General features: G+C 47.6%; 1 protein-coding gene across 3 annotated transcripts; it reads left to right on the forward strand.

The window, feature by feature from the left end:
• The first annotated feature begins 28 nt into the window (after nt 1–28).
• Nucleotides 29–21,147, forward strand: Lrrc41 (leucine rich repeat containing 41). 3 transcript variants are annotated; one of them, XM_090334927.1, is made up of 10 exons: nt 29–524; nt 6,556–6,642; nt 7,931–8,001; nt 11,408–12,551; nt 17,234–17,494; nt 18,691–18,855; nt 18,940–19,038; nt 19,961–20,083; nt 20,273–20,348; nt 20,461–21,147. In XM_090334927.1, the coding sequence occupies exons 1-10, from the start codon at nt 326–328 to the stop codon at nt 20,678–20,680; spliced, it is 2,445 nt and encodes an 814-aa protein (XP_090191053.1). In that variant the 5' UTR covers nt 29–325; the 3' UTR covers nt 20,681–21,147. The 3 variants fall into 3 exon arrangements, with proteins under 3 accessions (XP_090191053.1, XP_090191056.1, XP_090191054.1); XM_090334930.1 differs by lacking the exon at nt 29–524 and adding an exon at nt 641–962; XM_090334928.1 differs by lacking the exon at nt 29–524 and adding an exon at nt 2,033–2,571.
• The last annotated feature ends 27 nt before the right edge of the window (nt 21,148–21,174 follow it).

Consider the following 21,174-nt stretch of genomic DNA (forward strand, 5'->3'; position numbering starts at 1 on the left):
GCATCCGCGGCGAGGTCCCGAACACGCGCGCGGATCGGCGCGTACTACCCGCGGGCAGCAGAGGGCAGGGGGGCCGGGGCTCGCACCCGCGAGGGCTTCGCGAGGAAACTCCGAGGCAGCGGCCCCAGCCCCGCACGGGTCGACGGACATGCTCGATTCCCGCGGCAGTTCCTCGCAGCGTGGGCCATCACGCCAACTCGGTCGGCACCCCGGGAGCGGGAGTCACGCGTCCCACCTCCACGGCTCAATGGAACCCTCCTAACCGCTGACCTTTTCAAGATGGCGGCCCGCGAGTGCCACCCTCGGGCTCGCGCACCTCCCCAAGATGGCGGCGCCCGAGGCCTGGCGCGCCCGGAGTTGCTGGTTCTGTGAGGTAGCGGCGGCAACGACCATGGAGGCCACGTCCCGGGAGGCGGCGCCAGCGAAGAGCTCGGCCTCGGGCCCTAGCGCTCCCCCCGCCCTGTTCGAGCTGTGCGGGCGGGCGGTGAGCGCCCATATGGGGGTTCTGGAGAGCGGGGTGTGGGGTAAGTCTCGGGGTGAGGGGCTACCTCTGACAACGAGCGGGGGCGGCCCAGCGGCCAGGGGGCGCGGGGGGCGAGGCCGAGAGGCCCGGGGCAAGGCCCGGCCCCAGGCACTGCCAGCCAGATTGTTGGGCCGGGGCATGAATTCCATGACTGACAGGGCTGGACAGAGACCCAGGGCTAACGAGCGAGGGGGACCAGCCCCGCGGCCCGGCCGGGGGGCGCGGGGGGCGAGGCCAGGGCGCCGGATTTAGGGCAAAGTAGGCAGGGCCCGGGCGACAGAGGCCGGACTGGCAGGCCCGGGCCGCGGGCACCGAGCTGACAGTCAGCCGGGCCGGGCCGGACCGAGCGGTCTCCAATGTCGAACCGACGGGTAGGGCTGGCCCGGCCGCCCTGGCTGCCCCGGGCCAGGGGCCGAGACAGGCAGCCTCTGTGGTGCGGGTAAGAGGCCAGGCCCGGGGCCACCCAAACGGACCGACGGTCGGGGCCTCCCAGCTCTGCTGGACACACCCGGGGTGCCGAGACTCCGGGGGGACCCGGCCGATGGGCGGGGTGGGACCGAGGTCTGCCGCGCAGTGGAAGGGGGCTGGGGGACGGGCCCAGCGGCTCCGGTCGCCGCGGCCTGCCTGACGGACCAGAGCTGACCGGAGCGCACCGACGATGGCCATCGGGGCCCCGGTGGGCTGCCCAGCTAACTGAGCGACGGAGCTCCCCGCAGAGCAGGGGGCGCCGGGGGTCCACGGACCGGACCGTCGGTTCGGACCGGGCCGGAGCGGGAGGAAGGGCGGAGAGCCAGTGGAAGGGCCGGGAGCTGTTCAGCAAGCCAGGAAGGCTGGAGCAACGGGCTGGTGGGAAGGGCCGCCAGGCGATGGTCCGAGGGTCGCAGACTGAGGGGCGGGAGCGTTAGGGGGCGCGTCGAGAGGAAGAGGCCTTGCGAAGAGGCCTTGGTCCGAAAGCCAGTGGACGGAGGCCCCAGGCCTAAGTGCGGCCGTCAAGGCAGGGCTAGACCTTAGTGGATGGGCTGATCGGCCAAGGCGGGCGGCCTGGGGCGCTAGGGGGACCCCAAAGGGTGAAGCCAGTAGTTGTGCTGCTGGGCTCGAGTTGAGTGGGCTGGTTACGGAGGCAGGGAGGCCTGCTGCCGAAGGGGGCCCAGGAAGGCCCACCAGTAGGGTGGGTACTATGATAGTCTGGCAGTTGATGAGGGAAAGGGCCCAGGACCTGAAGGACTGACAGTGTAAAATTTTGAAAGGAGAAAGCAGGCCGGACTGCTTGGGGGACTGACAGACTGCTGGGTGGGGTGCAGAGCTATGGTGAAGTTGAGTGAGGACATCACAGTCCGAGGTAGGGGAGAAGCTGAGAGAGGAGGGAGGTGGCTGGAGAGGAGGCTCCTGGCCTTGGCCTTGAAGTGTGTGGGGGAGGGTGTTCCACCAGGAGGCCTCAGCTGGAATGAGGGAGGGAATCTGCCCGGAGGAAGGCCTTGGTCACGTCTGGAGTGAGGACATGTGTGTAAGCACACTTGGCCAGTGGGGGAAGGGGATGTTACACCATGAGGAGGGGGGGGTTGGAAGGTTAGGGCCCCGGAGTAAGCCCCAAGGCCTTGAAGGCCTGAACAAAATGAGGAGGCCTTTGGTAGTGGTAGTAGGACACCTGTACTGAGGAGACTTAAGTGCTTTCATATAGTGAGAAAAGAGAACATTAGAACTTCTCAGGCTCAATGTAGACATCAGATCTTAGAAGCCCTTTGCCTCACAGCTAGGAAGAAACAGGTCAGGCTGACCTATGGGGAATGGGAGGAAAGGCTCTCAAGCTGAGCTTCTTGGGAATGTAGAAGACATAGAAGGTATGGCTGTATTTGCCTGAAGCTTTTGAGATGCTAATCCTGGCTAGAAGGGAAGAAGAGCCCCAATTCTATAAAATATTTAAGAAAAGTAGGGATTGGAAGGAATCAGGGAAAAACTTGGCTTCAGAAGAATGGAGAAACAAAAAACATATTTTGTGTGTAAGAGGAGGCAAGAATTCCTAGACTAAGTGTAACAGATGAAGGGAAAGGGTAAGGCCCTGAGGGAGCTTCTTTCTGTGTTACCTCTTCTCAGTGGAATAATCAACAATTTATTTAATCTCCTTTATTCTCCTCTATTTCTACTGTCCCTTCTGCTACCATTATTCCTGGCTAAGCCCTTAGCCAGGATAAAAGACTAAGAGGGCTCACGCCTGTACTCCTAGCTTCCCAGGAGGCTAAGATGTGAAGATCAAGGTTCAAAGCCAGCCTGGGCACAAAAATCCCATGAGACTCATCTCCAATTAACCACCAGAAAACAGGAAGTGGTGCTGTGGCTCTAGGGGCAGACCATAGCCTTGAGTTGAAGAGCTCTGGGACAGCACCCAGGCCCAGAGTTCAAGCCCCACAATAAACAAACAAAAGACTAGGAGGGGTCAGGGAGTTTGGCCTAGTGGTAGAGTGCTTGCCTAGCTTTCAAGAAGACCCAGGTTCAATTTCCCAGTACCACATACGTAGAAAAAAGTTGGAAGTGGTGTTGTGATTCAATTCGTGAGCTCTAGCTCAGGGCTTGAACTCAAGCCCCAGGACTGGCAGAAAAAAAGACTAGGAGGGAAAATCCTGTGGGCCTATACCAGGCAGAATCAGCTGGCATGGTGGCTCATGCCTGTAATCCTAGCCACTCAGGAGGCTGAGATCTGAGGATGAAGGTTCAAAGCCAGCCTGGGCACAAAGAACTTGAGATTCTCATCAACAATTAACCCCTAGGAAACAGAAAGTGGGGCTTAGCTCAAGGGTAGGGTGGTAGCCTTGAGTTGAAGAGCTCAGGGACAGCTCCCAGGCAGAGTTCAAGCCCCATGATCCATTAAAAAAAAAGAAAAGAAAAGGCAGAATCAGGTAAGGCTTTTTAAAACTGAGCTCAGGTAGCTCACACCTATAATCCTAGCTACTCAGGTAGCTGAGATCTGAGGAAAGAGATTTTAAGGCACTCTTGGGACTTTTTTTTTTGCCAATCCTGGGCCTTGAGCTCCAGACCTGAGCACTGCCCTTGGGCTTTTCTCAAGGCTAGAGCCCTACCACTTGAGCCATAGCACCATTTCCACCTTTTTTCTATATATGTGGTACGGAGGAATCGAACCTGAGTCTTCATGCATGTTAAGCTAGCACTCATACCACTAAGCCAAACTCCCAGCAATCTTGGGACTCTTATCTCCAATTAACCAGCAAAAAGCTGGAAGTGGAAATATGGCTCAAGTTATAGAGTGCCAGCTTTGAAAAGAAAAAGCCAAGAAAGAAAGCAAGCCCCAGGACCAGCACAGAAAAGAAAGTAGGCCTTTTTAGAAGTCAAGTAAGACTGCTAAGAATGGTATTCTGGGGCAACAACTTCCTGGAGGTAGAAGACTAGTAAATAATTTGTGTAAGTAAATGGAGGAGAGAAAATCATGAGAATTATCCAATAGAATAAATTATACTTCAAATATGATGTAGAGTTTAAACTCCATCTTGAATGTAATAGAAAGCCTTTGAAGGGTTTTAAGGAAGGAAGTATTATCACCAAGAGCAGGATTCAGAGTTAGGAGAATCAGAGGTTGAAGAAAGCAGTTAGCCTAGATGATAGATGAGATAGCTATATTACCATAATGGGACAGGGAATTAGTACTTTCATTCAACAGGTATATTCACTGCTTATTGAAAGAATCATACTAAATTATACAGTTATTCCACAAGTAAAGATAAAAGTTGATTGTGTAGCTGGATGCATTAGCTCCTGCCTGTAATCCTAGCAATTCAGGAGGCTGATATCTGAGGATTGAGGTTTAGAGTCAGCCTGGGCACTAAAAACCCTGAGACTCTTATTTCCAATTAATTTCTACAAAAGGGGAACTGGGGCTGTGGCTCCCACTGTAGGGCTGTAGCCTTGAGCTGAAGAGCTTAGGGACAAATCCTAGGCCCAGGGATAGGGCAGTAGCCCTGAGCTGAAAAGCTCTGGGACAGTGCCAGGCCCAGAGTCCAAGCCCCATACCCACAATAAACAAACAAACAAAAAAGTAGATTGTGGAAGTCAGGCACCAGTAGCTAAGATCTGAGGATCGTGGGATGGAGTCAGCCCCATCAGGAAAGACCATGAGACTCTTAGCTTCCGTTGACTAGCAAAAGGCTGGATGAGGAGCTGTGGCCTATGTGCTAGAATCCCAGGCTTGAACAGAAATGCTAAGAAACAGACCCCAAGTCCTGAACACAAATGAAAGAAAAAGAGAAAAGGCTAAGGGAAAGCGCCCTGGCCCTGGGTTCAAGCCCCAGTACCATCACCTTTCTGTCTCCATTTTAAAATGAAGGAAACAGATTAAAGAGGTCAAGTTTGTTCAAGAATTTACACTTCACTAAATGAACAATCAAGATCTCACCTAGATTTGTTCAACCCTTTAGCTTACTGTAATCCCTTTCAGAACTACAGAGGTTGGCAAAATCTGGTTTTAAGATATAGTGAATTTAGCTGGGTGCAGTGGCTTACACTTGCAATCCTAGCTACTCAGGAGGCTAAGATCTGAGGATCATAGTTTAAAGCCAGCCCAGGTACTAAAAAGTTCGCTGAGACTCTTATCTCCAATTAATCACCAGAAAACCAGAAGTAGCACTGTGGCTCAAGGGGTAGGGCAGTTGCCTTGAGCTGAAGAGCTCAGAGACAGCACAAGGCCCGGAGTTCACGTCCCTTGACCGACAAAATAAATAAAATAAAGAATATATAGTGAATTTAAGCAGGGAGTGTGGCCTAGTGGTAGAGTGCTTGCCTAGCATGCATAAATCCCTGGGTTCGATTCCTCACTACCAAATACAAAAAAAAAAGGCAGAAGTGGTGCTGTGGCTCAAGTGGTAGAGCACTAGCTTTGAGAAAGTCCAATGATGGTGCCTAGGCCCTGAGTTCAAGTCCCAGGACTGGGGGAAAAAAAAGATACAGTGAATTTCAAGTATGTATATTTTAACTAGTGCTCTCACACTTAAACCATCCCCTCCACCCTTTTTCCTTCATTTTTCAGACAAGGTCTTTTTTTGCCCTCACAGGCTGGACCTTGATCCTTGAACCTCCCTTGAGGACAGGATTATAGGCACACACCACGATGCTGTGGCTTATTGGTTGTTATGGTGTCCTGCTAATTTTTTGCCTTGAACAAAAAACTCAAGGGCTTTCCTTGAACCTCTGTCCTCCCAAGTAGCAGGGAATTTACAGGTTCAACTTTCTGGACTAATTGTTACTATTTTTTATAAGAAATACTATGTTCAGGATATATCAGTGGCTCAAAGAATGGAAGTGCTCAGTTTGAAAGAGTGGAAAGGAATTCAGGAAAGGCTTAATTAAATGGCTATGATTGTTGAAAGTTGAGTAGCTAATATGCTGAAGGTACAGGGCATTCTTGTTGAGAACAGCACACAAAAAAAACAGCAGATACATTAAAAAAAAAAATGGCTTAGTGGGCCGGGAGTTTGGCCTACTGGTAGAGTGCCTGCCTAGCATGCACGAAGACCCAGGTTTGATTCCTCAGTACCACCTACATAGAAGAAGCCTGGGGTGGTATTGTGGCTCAAGTGGCAGAGTGCTAGCCTTGAGAAAAGCCCAAGAACAATGCTCAGGCCCTAAGCTCAAGCCCAGGACTGGCAAAAAAAAAAAAAAAAAAAAAAAAAAAAATAGCCTAGTGTAGCTGAAGTATAGGAGGCAGAGAAAAAGCTTAAATTAACACAGATTATGAAGAAGACTCATATCTGATCATACCTTTATATTCAGAATGGTTCATTCAATGTGATTATGAACTGACCAGCTGCCACTCATTTAGGAGCAGCTTGTTTTGTTATCCTTGCTCTTGAAATTCTACCTGTAACTGATTGCTAAGGTAAAGGACAAGAGTTTAGAAGAGACCTAAGTTAGCTGTTCCAGGTTTCATTTGTCAAATGAGATGGCTACCCTTCTGTTTTCTTTTCCAATCGAATAAATAATGCTTGGAACCCTGGGGAAGTAGGAAAATAAACTGTGTTTGTTCTTTGTAGCTCTCCCAGGACCAATACTTCAAAGCATCTTACCTCTGCTCAATATATATTACTTGGAGAGAATTGAGGAAACTGCCCTCAAGAAAGGTAAGTATCTTTCTGTCTCTTAATCAGTGGTTATGAAAAAGACACTGAGTTCTTCAGGTAAATATTATAAATGATACCCACATAGAACTTTGTGCTTTTCAAAAAGTAGCCTTTCTTGAGGGTTTGAATGGGAAAGATACACGGGAGAGAAGAATGATAGGCTTATAATATTGATCAAGATACATTGTATTCATGGGCCGGGTGTGTGGCCTAGTGGTAGAGTGCTTGCCTAGTATGCACAAAGCCCTGGGTTCGATTTCTTGATACATATGCAGAAAAAGCTAAAAAGTGGTGCAGTGGCTCAAGTGGTAGAGAGTAGCCTTGAGAAAACTCAAGGACAGTGCCTAGGCCCTGAGTTCAAGCCCCACGATTGGAGAGAAAGGGGGCGGGGAGAGGGAGAGAGAGAAAGAGGGGGGGCAGGGAGGGAAGGAGGAAGAGAGAGAGGGGGGGGGGTGGGGATTGTACTCACAAAAGAAAAATGTAGCCTTGGGGCCTGGAGTTTGACCTAGTGGTAGAAAAAAAAAAAAAGAAAAATGTAGCCTTTTTTTTTTTTTTGCCAGTCCTCGGAGCTTGAACTCTGGGCCTGGGTACTATCCCTAAGCTCCTTTTTACTCAAGGCTAATGCTCTACCTTTTGAGCCACTTCCGGCCTTTTTTGGTGGTTAACAGAAGATAAGAGTCTTATGGCCTTTCCTTCCTGGGCTGGCTTTGAACCGTGGTCCTCAGCTTCCTGGGTAGCTAGAATTACAAGTGTGAACCACCAGCACCTGGGTAATACCTACTTTCTTGTACAACTCTCTGCAATGTAAAATACAAAGCATATATGTGATCCCTGCTATTCTGATAAAAGTTATAGAATTAATAGCAAAGCCAATAGAACCTACAACTGACTCCCTTAGTTTTTCTTTCACCAAGCTGCCTCCCCTCTTTGGATACATGTGTTAACAGCTAACATTTATCCAGCCCTCATGTGCCAAGTGTTATCCTACATACTTTACCCAGAGGGAATAATTTACTTATTTAATTTTTTTACCAACTTATGAAACAGCTGTTGTTAAGTATACATATTACAAAGGAAAACTTTCAAGTATAGATAAATAACTTACCCAAGATCACACAGCTAGAGTCTACTATGCTGATATTCAAATCTACACAGTGTCTTTAGAGCTAGTGTTCTAATCCCTGTGCCATGTTGCTCTTGTGAAGCCAGAAGACATCATGAAAGGCTGATGTGCTTCACTCGTGGCAGCCAGCAAGCTGCCAAGTAAGTATGATATTTCTTCCTACAGGTCTCTCTACCCAGGCTATTTGGCGCCGACTATGGGATGAACTGATGAAGACAAGGCCTTCCAGTCTGGAAGTAAGTTAAGATGCCAGGTAGTACTATAGCCTAAGTCTGCACAAGTGAATGCAGATAGCACATATACACAAGCTGGCAGCTAGTAAAGTGTTGAGGCAGAGGTGGGATGGATTTGGGAGCAGGGCTAAGAAAGCTTGTCGCAAGGTTGTGGGTGTTTGTCATGCTGTTCATCATATTTGAATAGGACACAAAACAAAGAAGCAATGATCTCAATGGATGGAAGAGCCAGGATTCTTAGACTTCTGGGCAGAGTTGGTGCAATGCTCAATCTAACAAATGAAATTAACAGAATCAAGCCAGGCACTGGTGGCTCACACCTGTTCTAGGTACTAAGGAGCTGAGATCTGAGGATCATGATTCAGAGCCAGCCCAGGCAAAAAAAATCTGTGAGATTCTTATCTTCAATTAACCACCAAAAAACTGGAAGTGGTGCTGTAGTTCAAAGTGATAAAGCACTAGCCTTGAGTGAAAGAGCTAAGGAACAGCACTCAGGCCTTGTTAAGTCCCACCTCGGTACCACATACATGGAAAAAACACGGAAGTGGTGCTGTGGCTCAAGTGGTAGAGGAAATCCCAAGGACAATGATCGGGCCCTGAGTTCAAGCCCCAGGACTGGCAAAAAAAAAAGGGAGGGGAAGAGAAAGAAAGAAGGAAATAAATAAATTAACTAACCAAACCATCTTTTCGCCAATTCCAAAAATTCTAAATGAAGTACTTTGGAGTAGGAAATAGAGGGGTCTGGCTTAGCAGCAGCTTATATAGAAAAGATAAAAGGGGTTTACTCAACAATGTGCTGAAGTTACTCATAATAACTGTCCCCTGAGTTATGTGAACTGATGTAAATATAACAGAGGCTGAAGGACAATAGGAACAATAGTCTTGTGGGGTCTGGCAGTGGTACTCTATCTATCCTTAGACCATAGAAAAAGAAGTCAAAGCCATATCACATGAGTCATATCTGGAAGATAGATATTCCTGAAAAGAGACAATTTGGGAAACATTAATTATCTTGAAATAGTTGAATGGTTGTCACATGAAAAAAGGAGTGGAGTAAAAGCTAAAGAAAGATATATTTTTGAGAATCTAAATGTAAACATTTTTGAACTCTTAAAAATTGTGGTTGGCCAGAAGTTTGGCTTAGTGGTACAGTGATTGCCTAGCATGTGTGAAAATCTGGGTTCCATTCCTTGGTACCGCATACATAGAAAAAAAAAAATGGAAGTGGTGCTCTGTCTCAAGTGGTAGAGCTCCAGCCTTGAGAAAGCTCAGTGCTCAGGCCCAGAGCTCAAGCCTGGGACTGACAGAAGAAAAAAAAAAAACCAGGCACAATGGCTCACATCTGTAATCCTAGCTACTCAGGAAGCTGAGCACTAAAGAACAAGAACTTGAGAATCTTATCTCCAATTCCAAGGAATTGAACCCATGGCTTTGGGCATGCTAGGCAAGCACTCTACCACTAGGCTAGCATGCACAAAGCCATGGGTTCAATTCCTTAGAACCGTACACAGAAAAATCCAGTGCCTAGGCTCTGAGTTCAAGCTCCAAGACTGGCAAAAAAAAAAAAAAAAAGAGGTCAGGTATAAATTGAGTGTGACTCTAGTATTAAAAATGGAGAAGGACCATAGAGTAAGGTTGTAACTTTATAATCTTAGGTAATCTTACTAGTTTTTTTTTTTTTTTTTGCCAATCCTGGGGCTTAAACTCAGGTCCTGAGCATAGTCCTTGGGCTTTCTCAAGGATAGTGCTCTACCACTTGAGCCATAACAGTGCTTCTGGCTTTTTCTATGTATGTGGTACCAAGGAATCAAATCCGGGTCTTCATGTATGCCAGGCAAGCACTCTACCACTAGGCCAAACTCCTGGCTCTCTCAGGTAATCTTAGACCCCTTCTGCCTTTGTTTCAAAGGCCTTTAACTTGCTCTTAATTTGATTTTCAAATCCTATAAAATAGATATCTACACATGTCCATAGCAAGCCAGGTGCTAGTGGCTCCCAGCTGTAATCCTAGCTACTCAAGAGGCTGAGCTCTGAGGATTATGGGTCAGAACCAGCCCAGGCAGGAAAGTCCATGAGATTCTTATCCCCAGTTAACCACAAGAAAACCAGAAGTGGATCTGTGCTTCAAAGTGATAGAGCACTAGCTCTGAGTAAGGGCTCAGGGAAGGCACCCAGGCCCCTGAGTTCAAGCCCCACAACTAACGAAAAACAAAACAGAACAAAATGTCCACAGCAAAGTGGCAGAACTGGGACCAGTATTGAAGTCAATAGTCTTTGCACTACACTTTAGTAAAAGATGAATTTACAGATAGGTGGATTGGTTTTTTGTTTTTTAGTTTTTGTTGTTTTTTGTTTTGCCAGTCCTGGGCTTGAGCTTAGAGCCTGAACACTGTCTTTGGACTTTCTCAATGCCAGAGCTCCTCTACCACTTGAGCCTCAGCACCACTTTCGGCATTTTTTCTTTGTATGTGGTCTTCGTAACCTGAGCCCTCTTAACTCTGGAGCCTGGTGCCTCCTTTGTGTGAAGGTGTCCTTTTCAGTTATGTACTATTACTTCTTAACTTCTGATAAAAACATCAAAGTCATCAGGGAGAAAGTAAAAAAAAAAATTAAAGATGCCTGGACCTTGCCTTAGATGTCACAGTATCAAGTCTGGATACCTGGCATATGAATTTTAAGAAAAAAAGGGCTGGGTGATAGAGTGCTTGCCTAATACCCATGTAGCCATGGGTTTGAGTCCTCATTACCATATAAACAGAAAAGGCCAGAAGTGTTGTGACTCAAATGGTAGAGTGCTAGACTTGTGCATAAGTAGCTCAGGGACAGTGCTAGTCCTGAGTTCACATCCCAGATCTGGCCAAAAAAAAGGGAAAGGAAAAAAGTTCTAAATTCTTTTATGCATCCAAGGTTGAAATCAATTGCAGTTAGAACTCTTAAATAGTTAGAACTCAGAATAGTCTGATAAAGTCCTATGTCCATTAAAGCAAATAATTTGCTTTGGAGAAAACAAATCTTAAGGTTTGGTTTCTGGTGTCCAGAAATTTCTAATGTAGTTGTGATAAGAAAGACCTGTTCACTGGGCATGCACAGTGGTTCAGACCTGTAATCCTAGCTACTCAAGAGGCTGAGATCTGAGGATCAAGGTTCAAAGCCAGCCCAGGCACAAAAAGACCTGAAACTCTTATCTCCAGTTAAAATCTAGAAAACGAGAAGTGGGGCTTGGTTCAAGGGTAGGGCGGTAGCCTTGAGCTGAAGAGCTCAGGGACAGTGCTCAGACTGAGTTCAAGCCCCATGACTCCCCCTCCTCCCCCCCAAAAAATTGCCTGACTCAGTAATTTGCAATTGGAAGGAAATTGGGATTTTCCAGGTAGTACTTGGTGTCATGGTTCTGGCATGTTCTCTGTTTTAGAGCGTGACTTGTTGGCGAGCCAAATTTATGGAGGCCTTTTTTTCCCATGTACTACGTGGGACCATTGATGTGTCTTCTGACAAACGTCTCTGTGACCAGCGCTTCTCACCTCTTCTGCATAGCTCCCGTCATGTCCGGCAGCTCACCATCTGCAACATGTTGCAGGGTGCCACGGAGCTGGTGGCTGAGCCCAACCGCAGGGTTCTGGAGACCCTGGCCAGTTGTCTGCACACCCTCAAGTTTCGCCACCTGCTGTTCTCTGATGTGGCTGCTCAGCAGTCCCTTCGGCAGCTGTTACACCAGCTCATTCACCATGGGGCTGTCAGCCAAGTGTCCCTATACTCTTGGCCTGTGCCCGAGTCAGCCCTGTTCATCCTTATTCTTACCATGAGTGCTGGGTTTTGGCAGCCAGGTCCTGCTAACCTGCCTTGCCGCCTCTGTGGAGAGGCCTCCCGAGGTCGGGCGCCATCTCGAGATGAAGGATCTCTCTTGCTGGGCTCACGTAGGCCTCGCAGGGATGCTGCTGAGCGATGTGCTGCAGCCCTGATGGCCACCCGGCGGAAGAGTGAAGTCAAGCAGATGCCCAGGGCTGCACCTGCCACTCGGGTAACACGTCGCAGCACACAAGAGAGCCTGGCAGTAGGTGGGACCGATCCTAAGAGGGAGCCAGAGCCGCCAGCCACCTCTCAGGAGGGGTCTGGTACCAAACGGCCATCCTCGGCTCCAGCTGCCACCTCTTCTGCCTCTGCCTCCTCTTCCACATCCTCATCTAAACGGGCTCCAGCTAACTCAGCTCCACAACCCAAGCCCTTAAAGCGTTTCAAACGGGCTACAGGGAAGAAGAGTGCTCGTACCCGACAGGGGTCTGGTACAGAGTCTGAAGACCTATATGACTTTGTTTTTATTGTGGCCGGAGAGAAGGAGGATGGTGAAGAGATGGAGATCGGGGAGGTGGCCTGTGGAGCTTTGGATGGATCAGATCCCAGTTGCCTGGGGCTTCCAGCACTAGAAGCATCCCAACGATTCCGAAGCATCTCTACCTTGGAGCTATTCACAGTTCCTCTTTCTACAGAGGCAGCTCTGACACTATGCCATCTGCTGAGCTCCTGGGTATCTCTAGAGAGCCTTACGCTCTCCTACAATGGTGAGAACCTGGTGTGGGGGTGGGGTTGAGTTTGGCCCTCCCAACCACACTCAGGAAGCTGGGGATGGGCTCTTTTGTGCCCCATAGATTTGTACACACACATGCATGAGCAAGTACGCACGCACACACACACACATACACACACACACAACTACAACCCTACCCCTACCTGTAATCCTAGCTACTCAGGAGTCTGAGATCTGAGGATCTGGGTTCAAAGCCAGCCCAGGCAGAAAATTCTGCAAGGCACACCCACAGTTAACTCCAGAAGTAGAGATGTGGCTTACGTGGTAAACTGCCAGCTTTGAGTAGAAAAGGCTAAGCAAGAATGAGAGACCCTAGGTTCAAGCCCCAGTAGCGACACCAAAAAAGAATCATCAGATGGATGGATATAAGAAACAACATGAGGACAAGTAAGCCACAGGTAGAATTAGATCCCACCAGCCAAATCAGCTGTCCAGACAAGGTATGGGATAAAACATCAAAGTCAGAATATCAAAACACCAAGGCAGTCTTCAGTTCTTTCCCACCTGCTTTTATGCTCGGCTAAATGAAGCAATCTGCTTAGGTTGCTAAGCACTGCTACAGGAAAAATCACACAGCTAATGTGAATGGTGCCTACTACTCATTCAGGGTCATCAACCCCAGAAGGCCTGTTTCCAACATCAGCTCCTATTCCTATTTGACCAGTTTCAACCCCTTTGATTTCTTACCAGATGGCTTCACCTCCTACTGCAAAAAGAAAATTCCTTCAGCCAGCCAATAAACTCTACTATATTCATTCTTTTTCTTCACAGTCTAAGGCTCTTTTCCCTGTGCTCTTGATCCATGCCTCCTACTTTCTTATGGAAATAATAACTTTGCATACATATGAGAGTATCTGACATTTTAAGTAGTCTCAGTATAGTAAGTCTGCAACAATCATAGGTGATCAAGTGACTTGCCTAGGATACCTGGTAGAGGCAGGATTCAAACCAATATAACTTGACTCCTCCAGAATCTGTACTTTTTTTTTTTTTTTTTTGCCAGTCCTGGGCTTGAGCTCAGGGCCTGAGCCCTATCCTTGGACTTTCTCAAGGCTAGAGCTCTACCACTTGAGCCTCAGCACCACTTCTGGCTTTTTTTCTGTGTATGTGGTACCGAGGAATCGAACCCAGGTCTTCGTGCATGCTAGGCAAGCACTCTACCACTAGGCCAAACTCCCAGCCCCAGAATCTGTACTTTGTGTGTATGTGGTACTTACTTACTTGGAGATAAAAGACTTTCCTGCCTGGGGTGGCTTCAAACCATGATTTTCAGAACTCAGCCTCTTGGGCAGCTAGGATGACAGACCACCAACACCTAGCCATACCATTTTTTTTTTTTTTTTGTCATGGGGCTTGACCTCAAGGCCTGGGCACTGTGAGTTTGTTTTGCTAAGGCTAGCACTGTACCACTTGAGCCACAGTACCAATCCTGGCTTTTCCTGTTTATGTGGTACTGAGGAATCAAACCCAGGGCTTCATGCATCCTAGGCATGTACTCTACCACTAAACCACACTCCCAGCCCTAGAATCCAAACTTTTAAAATGTACACTACCTCCATTCTTTCCACTGTCTCTTATCATTAAAAATTAAAACAGGTCAAAAATACCACCTCCCTCTGTCTATTCACAAATGTAAGTCATCTGCACCAACTCCACACAGCCCACTTCAGCCTTTGCACTCTCACCCTACAGAGGGACTTAGGCTTCCAAGGTGCATGTTACTAGATACAGTGCATACCTTCATCTGTTCCTGTGAGAATTAGAAATTGGATTCCTCTCTCTGAACATTGTTTCTGCCTTCTGTTGTTTCTTCCACTTTACATACTTTTCCTGGGTATTTTCATCCATTCCTGTGGCTTCAGTGGCTGGCTATGCTAAAGACAGCCCATTCTATAATATTTACCCAAATCTTCTGAACTTCCAGACTCCATTTTAGCCAGCAGATTACTAGACATCACCCCATCCAACCCAGAACTCCTTGTACTCATGTAATTGTCACTCCTCCAAATGCATTTGGTTATCATGTCCTATCTTAAACCCAGTTATTTCTATCTCCATATCCTTAATTCAGACTACCATTTCTCTTTCAAACACAAATGTCAACATTCTTACTGTGGCTTCCTTCACCCTATGTGAAGATCTCACTGTACATTTCAAGCCAGCCTAATTTATAGCCCACCTGTCCCATGCACAATCACGCTTTCATTCCTGTTCACTTCTATACATGTTATCTTAAATGTCACCCTCATCCTTTTATCAGGTCTCCCTTTATATACTAGGCATTTTTTTTTCTATTTTGAACCTATCACTTTCTCCTCTAGGCCTCTATATATACAGCTTCTAGCCCCCCCCCACCACACTTTTTTTTTGGCCAGTCCTGGGGCTTGAACTTAGGGCCTGGGCACTGTCCCTAAGCTGCTTTTGTTCAAGGCTAGTGCTCTACCACTTGAGCCATAGCACCACCTCCAGCTTTTTCTGTTTATGTGGTACTGAGGACTTAAATCCAGGGCTTCATGCATGCTAGGCAAGCACTCTCTCTACCATTCAGCCATATTCCCAGCCTCTCCTTTATATTCTTCTTTTTTTTTTTTCCTGCCAGCCCTGCAGCTTGAACTCAGGGCCTGAGCACTGTCCTTTGGCTTTCCCCAACTCTAGCGCTCTATCACTTGAGCCACAGCACCACTTACAGCTTTTTCTGTGTATGTGGGATGGAGGAATTGAACCTAGGGCTTCATGGATGCTAAGGCAAGCACTCTACCACTAGGCCATGCTCCTGTCCCTCTACTTCTTTTCTTTCATTTATTTATTATGAGCATGGGACTTGAACTCAGCCTGGGTGCTGTCCCTGAGCTCTTCAGCTCAATGCTACTGCCCTACCTTTGAGCCAAGCCCCACTTCTCTTTTCTAGCGGTTAATTGGAGATAAAAGTCTCAGGTCCTTTTGTGCCCAGGCTGGTTTTGAACCTTAATCCTCAGATCTCAACCTCCTGAGTAGCTAGGATAACTGACGTGAGCCACCATGCCTGGCTTCCCCTCACCACCACCACCCTTTTTTTTCCAGTCCTGGGCCTGAGCACTGTCCTTGAGGCTTTCTCAAGGTTATAGCTCTACCACTTGAGCCACAGCACCACTTCTGCTTATATATATATATATGGTACCAAGGAATCAAACCCGGGTCTTCATGCATGTTAGGCAAGCACTCACCCTCCTTTATATTCTTCAGGATCCAACTGGAAAGCCTTTGCTAAATCAGATGTTAGGTGCCTGTTTTTGTAATTCCGTTCTATTTTGCTTCCTTGGTTCCTATCACATTTTACATTTTTAATCCCACTTTTTAAAAAGTATTAGTGTGGACTGGGAGTTGGCCTAGTGGTAGAGTGCTTGCCTAGCATGCACGAAGACCCGGGTTCAGTTCCTTGATATCACAAACAGAAAAAGCCACAAGAGGTACTGTGGCTCAAGTAGTAGAACTCTAGCCCTGAGAAAGCCCAAGGACAGTGCTCAGGCTCTGAGTTCAAGCACTAGGACTGCCCCCCCACCAAAAAAAAAAAGTATATGTGTGTGCACATGTGTGTTTGTACTGGGGCTTGAACTCAGGATCTTATACTCTCATTTGCTCAAGACTGGCACTGTAGCCATTTGGGCTACACCTCTACTTTCTACTCCACATTAGGGGGAGGGGTCAGTTCTAGGGCTTGAACTCAGGGCCTAGGAGCTGTTCTTGAGCTTTTTTTGCTCAAGGTTAGCACTCTACCATGTGAGCCACAGCTCTGCTTCCAGCTTCTTTGGTGCTTAACTGGTTATAAGAGTTTCATGGCCTTTCCTACCTGGGCTGGCTTTGAATGGCAATCAGATGTCAGCCTCTGAGTAGCTAGGATTGCAGGTGTGGGCCACCAGCACCCAGCTCATAGTTCTATGTTTTATTAGACTACATAGACAAGAATATGTACATATTTGGGAGATCCTGTGTATTTTAGTTGAATTAATTTCTGTATAACCCAGGGGAAGATAATTTACCTGTGGCAGTAATTACCACAACCTTTCCAGATGTTTTTTAATGTTTTATCTGAGGTGAGGACCAAACCCCAGAACTGTTTCATACTAGCCACAAACTTTTACCAAGTGAGCCAAATTCCCAGATGAGAAATGGTCCTCTTCTAGCTCATTCCCACCCAATGACTCTTGTAAAGCTTTCCCTACTGGATGTGTCATAACACTCACTCCATTTAACAGGTTATCCACATGACTTACAAAATTAAGCTCTTCAAACTAACTTTCAGAACTTTGGTTCTGTTACCCTACCCTTTATTATCTGACATTTCCTTCAAGGCTCTACCTCTTTTGGAAAGTAAACAGAACTGCTCTCTGTGCCTAGCATTCTGCTACTAATAGCATGCTGCCTGCCACATCCTATAGCTATGCCTTGACTGATGCTTCTTGAGGGCATAGCCCAGTATGTAGGTGTCAATTTGCTGGTTACTCGAGGACAAAACAAATGAGTAAAACATAAATGAATAAGAAGTCAAATCATATAAAAAAAAAAGTCAGATCTAAAGCTTTACTTAATAGTAGTCAGTACAAACATCTGAAGTTCTTTCTCAATGTTACCCCTGCTAAAAACTTGCTCGTGACTGATTTAAACTTTTGTTTGCCATAGGCTTGGGCTCTAACATCTTCCGCCTGTTAGATAGCCTGCGGGCCCTGTCAGGCCAGGTTGGATGCCGTCTCCGTGCCCTGCATCTCAGCGACCTGTTCTCACCATTGCCCATCCTGGAACTGACACGTGCCATTGTTCGAGCCCTGCCCCTGCTGCGGGTCCTCTCTATTCGTGTTGACCACCCAAGCCAGAGAGACAACCCTGCTGTGCCGGGGAATGCTGGGTCCCCTAGCCACATAATTGGGGATGAGGAGATACCAGGTGAGGGAAGCACTGTGTGCACATATACATACTACAGTACAATTGTGAACCAAGTAGGGGACTACTTTACATTAATGGGCTAATCTGTATTATGTTCCCCCTTTAGACTGTTAGAATAATCCTGGACTGAACAGATTGCCAACTCAGTAGAGTGGTCATGGCAGCTTAGTCTCCAGAAAAAGAGTCTAAATCAAGAATGGCACTGGGGCTGAGATGTGGGGTATCACTCAAGTCAAAGAACAAGCCAGGTGCCAGTAACTCACCTGTAATCCTGGCTATTCAGGCTGAGTTCTTAGGATCCAGCCCAGACTGGAAAGTCTGTGAGTTTCTTATCTCTAATTAACCAACAGAAAACCAGTAGAGCTATGCCTCAAGCGGTAGAGCACCAGCCTTGAGTGAACAGCTCAGGATAGTGCTCAGGCCCAGAGTTCAAGCCCCAGTACCAGCAGGCACACACACACACTTTAGATTCAATCCTTGGTGCATGTCCTATTTCCTACATCTTATATCCTACCACTATGCACACCCTATTAGATTTGATAATGTCTTGTTTAAAAACTCTTTAAAGAGTGGCCAAGAGTGTGGCCTACTGGTAGAGTGCTTGCCTAGCATGCACAAAATCCTGAGTTTGATTGCCTGGTACCACATACACAGAAAAAGCTGGAAGTTGTGCTGTGGCTTAAGTGATAGAGAAAGTGAGAAAGTCCCAGGACAGTGCCCAGGCCCTGAATTCAAGCCTGAGGACTGGCAAAAAGAAAAAACAAAGCCAGGCGCAGTGACTCATGCCTGTAATCCTAGCTATTCAGGAGACTGAGATCTGAGTATCAAGGCTCAAAGCCAGCCTGGGCAATACAAAGCCCGGAGACTCTTATATCCAATTAATCTCTAGAAAACAGGAAGTGGGGCTGTGGCTCAAGGGTAGGGTGGTAGCCTTGAGCTGAAGAGCTCAGGGACAGCGCCCAGGCCAGAGTTCTAGCCTCATTACCCCACCCCAACCCCCAAAAAACAAACAAAAAAACTCAGAAGAAATAATCTCTTCTTTTTGATAAGGCTGGGTATTGAACCTAGGGCCTTAAATATCCCATGAAAGCACTATACCATTGAGCTACATTCTCAACTCTTTAAATGATTTTCTAAGTGTACCCCTGAGGCTGAAACCTATTATGGGCCAGCTAAAAGATTTTCTGCCTGTTCAGAGAACTGCCTGGAACAGCTGGAGATGGGATTTCCACGAGGAGCCCAGCCAGCCCCTCTGCTCTGCTCTGTTCTGAAGGCCTCAGGTTCTCTGCAGCAGCTGTCTCTGGATAGTGCCACCTTTGCTTCCCCCCAGGATTTTGGGCTTGTGTTGCAGACACTCAAAGGTAAGGAACTAGATGAAGAAGGGTACATATGGATCTAGCATTCCTTTCTGGGAGAAAACTAAGGGGCATCTACCTTCTTTTCAGAGTATAACGTAGCCCTGAAAAGGCTGAGCTTCCATGACATGAACTTGGCTGACTGTCAGAGTGAGGTGCTCTTTTTGCTACAGAATCTGACTCTTCAAGGTAAGTTCCCAATCCAGAACCTCCTCTGCCACCAAGAGAGCAAACTACTGCTTTTCTTGGTCCTTGTATCATCTACAAAAGATAGGACTTCAGCAACCTTCCTTCTTTTTTTTTTTTTTTTTTTGGTCAGTCGTGGCTTGAGCTCAGGGCCTGAGCACTGTCCTTGGACTTTCTCAAGGTTAGAACTCTACCACTTGAGCCTCAGCACCATTTCTGGCTTTTTTCTATGCATGTGGTACTGAGGAATCGAACCCGGGTCTTCGTGCATGCTAGGCAAGCACTCTACCACTAGGCCAAACTCCCGGCCCCATGCAACCTTCCTTCTAAATGTCCTATTTTCTTAAGTTTTCAGAGTGCAAGTGAGTTCTGCTACTTGAGCCTTGAGCCATAAGTCTTTTCTACCAGGATGTGGCAGGGGTCAGATTTTATCAATGGAGAGAATTTAATGAAAATTGTCCACTTCCCAGTGAGCATTCAGGGCTCAATTCCTCATTTGAACTTTTTTTCCTCCCCCTTGGCGGGGGGCGGCGGAAGAAGTGTGCTCAATTATAGGGCTTGAACTCAAGGGCTGGGAGCTGTCCCTGAGTTCTTTCACTTAAGGCTAGTGTTCTACCACTTTTCAGCCACAGCACTACTTCCAGTTTTCTGGTGGTTTATTGGAGAAGAGTCTCATGCTCTTTCCTGCCTGGGCTGCCTTTGAACCTCAATCCTCAGATCTCAGCCTACTGATTAATGATTACAGGTGTGAGTCACCAGCACTCAGCTTCCTCGTTTGAACTGATTTAGTTCATCTTGAACAGATTGCTCTTTTCTTTTGAGCCTCTACAAAATGCTCACATACCTTGCTAGGGTCTCCTAGGTCAGATGAGGTAAGAGTAATCATAAGGCAGCCATCAGCACTTACTCTTATTTCTCTTGACAGAGATTACCTTTTCCTTCTGCCGTCTGTTTGAGAAGCGCCCAGCCCAATTCCTGCCTGAGATGGTTGCTGCTATGAAGGGCAACTCCACACTGAAAGGCCTTCGGCTGCCAGGGAACCGCCTGGGTGGGGGCCAGACCCTGGGGAGGGAGAGGGAAGGAGCCAGGCATTTGACATAGAAACTTAGTGGGTAAAGACCTCTCCTTTGGGGACTTGGGGGCTGGAATATAGTGGACTAGGGCTCCAGGACCTGAGGGCTTCTTCTCAGTGTTGTTCCTTGAGTGAAGGTAATGGACACTCGCCCCTTCTCTCCAGGGAATGCTGGTCTACTGGCCCTGGCAGATGTTTTCTCAGAAGACTCTTCCTCTTCTCTCTGTCAGTTGGACATCAGGTACATTGGGAGATAGAGGTGGAGCGGGGAGGGAAGGTGGACAAGGGATGGAACTAGAGGGATATATAAGTGGCGACTTGCCTATCTAATGATCTATCTCACTCCTACTTAGTTCCAATTGTATCAAGCCAGATGGGCTTCTGGAATTTGCCAAGCGGCTGGAGCGCTGGGGCCGAGGAGCCTTTGGTCACCTGCGTCTTTTCCAGAACTGGCTGGACCAGGATGCAGTCACAGCCAGGGAAGCAATCCGGCGGCTTCGGGCTACATGCCACGTGGTTAGCGACTCATGGGACTCATCCCAGGCCTTTGCAGATTATGTCAGCACCATGTGAGGGGCCCATACCTCATAGAACCATGCTCAGTACCATCAGCTTGCAGGAGCTGAGGCATGGGCTGCCCAGAATCCCCAACTGCCTATCGTTCTTTCTGTCACTTTTTGTCTTTTTTTCATCTTCCCTTGCACTGAGGTCCTGGATGCCTTGATGGGGCCCTGCAGAGGCATTCCCACACCTGGGTTTGGAGCCTTTGGGCCCCTTATTCAATACTCTGGGAACCCTGGGCCAGGACGTTGGTCATCATCACTTTCACCGAGGACAATCCCCTCCCCCTGCCCTAGGGTTCCTGCTTTTCCTCCTCAAGCAAGGACCCACGCTTTAGACAGTGTAGGAGTGCTGCCAGGCCTCTTTCCTCTTGGGCTTACCACTCTGCTCCCAGGTCTCAGTTCCTTTCATACCTTTATTCTTTTCTTTTTTTTTAACCAAAAAAGTTTTCTTATAAAATAAATTTTGGGCAAACATCATGCAGCCCTTCCTGATGGTTTTTCTCC

This window comes from Megascapheus bottae, chromosome 6, assembly GCF_031878675.1.
Source record: "Megascapheus bottae isolate mThoBot1 chromosome 6, mThoBot2.hap1, whole genome shotgun sequence".
Lineage (NCBI taxonomy): Eukaryota > Metazoa > Chordata > Mammalia > Rodentia > Geomyidae > Megascapheus > Megascapheus bottae.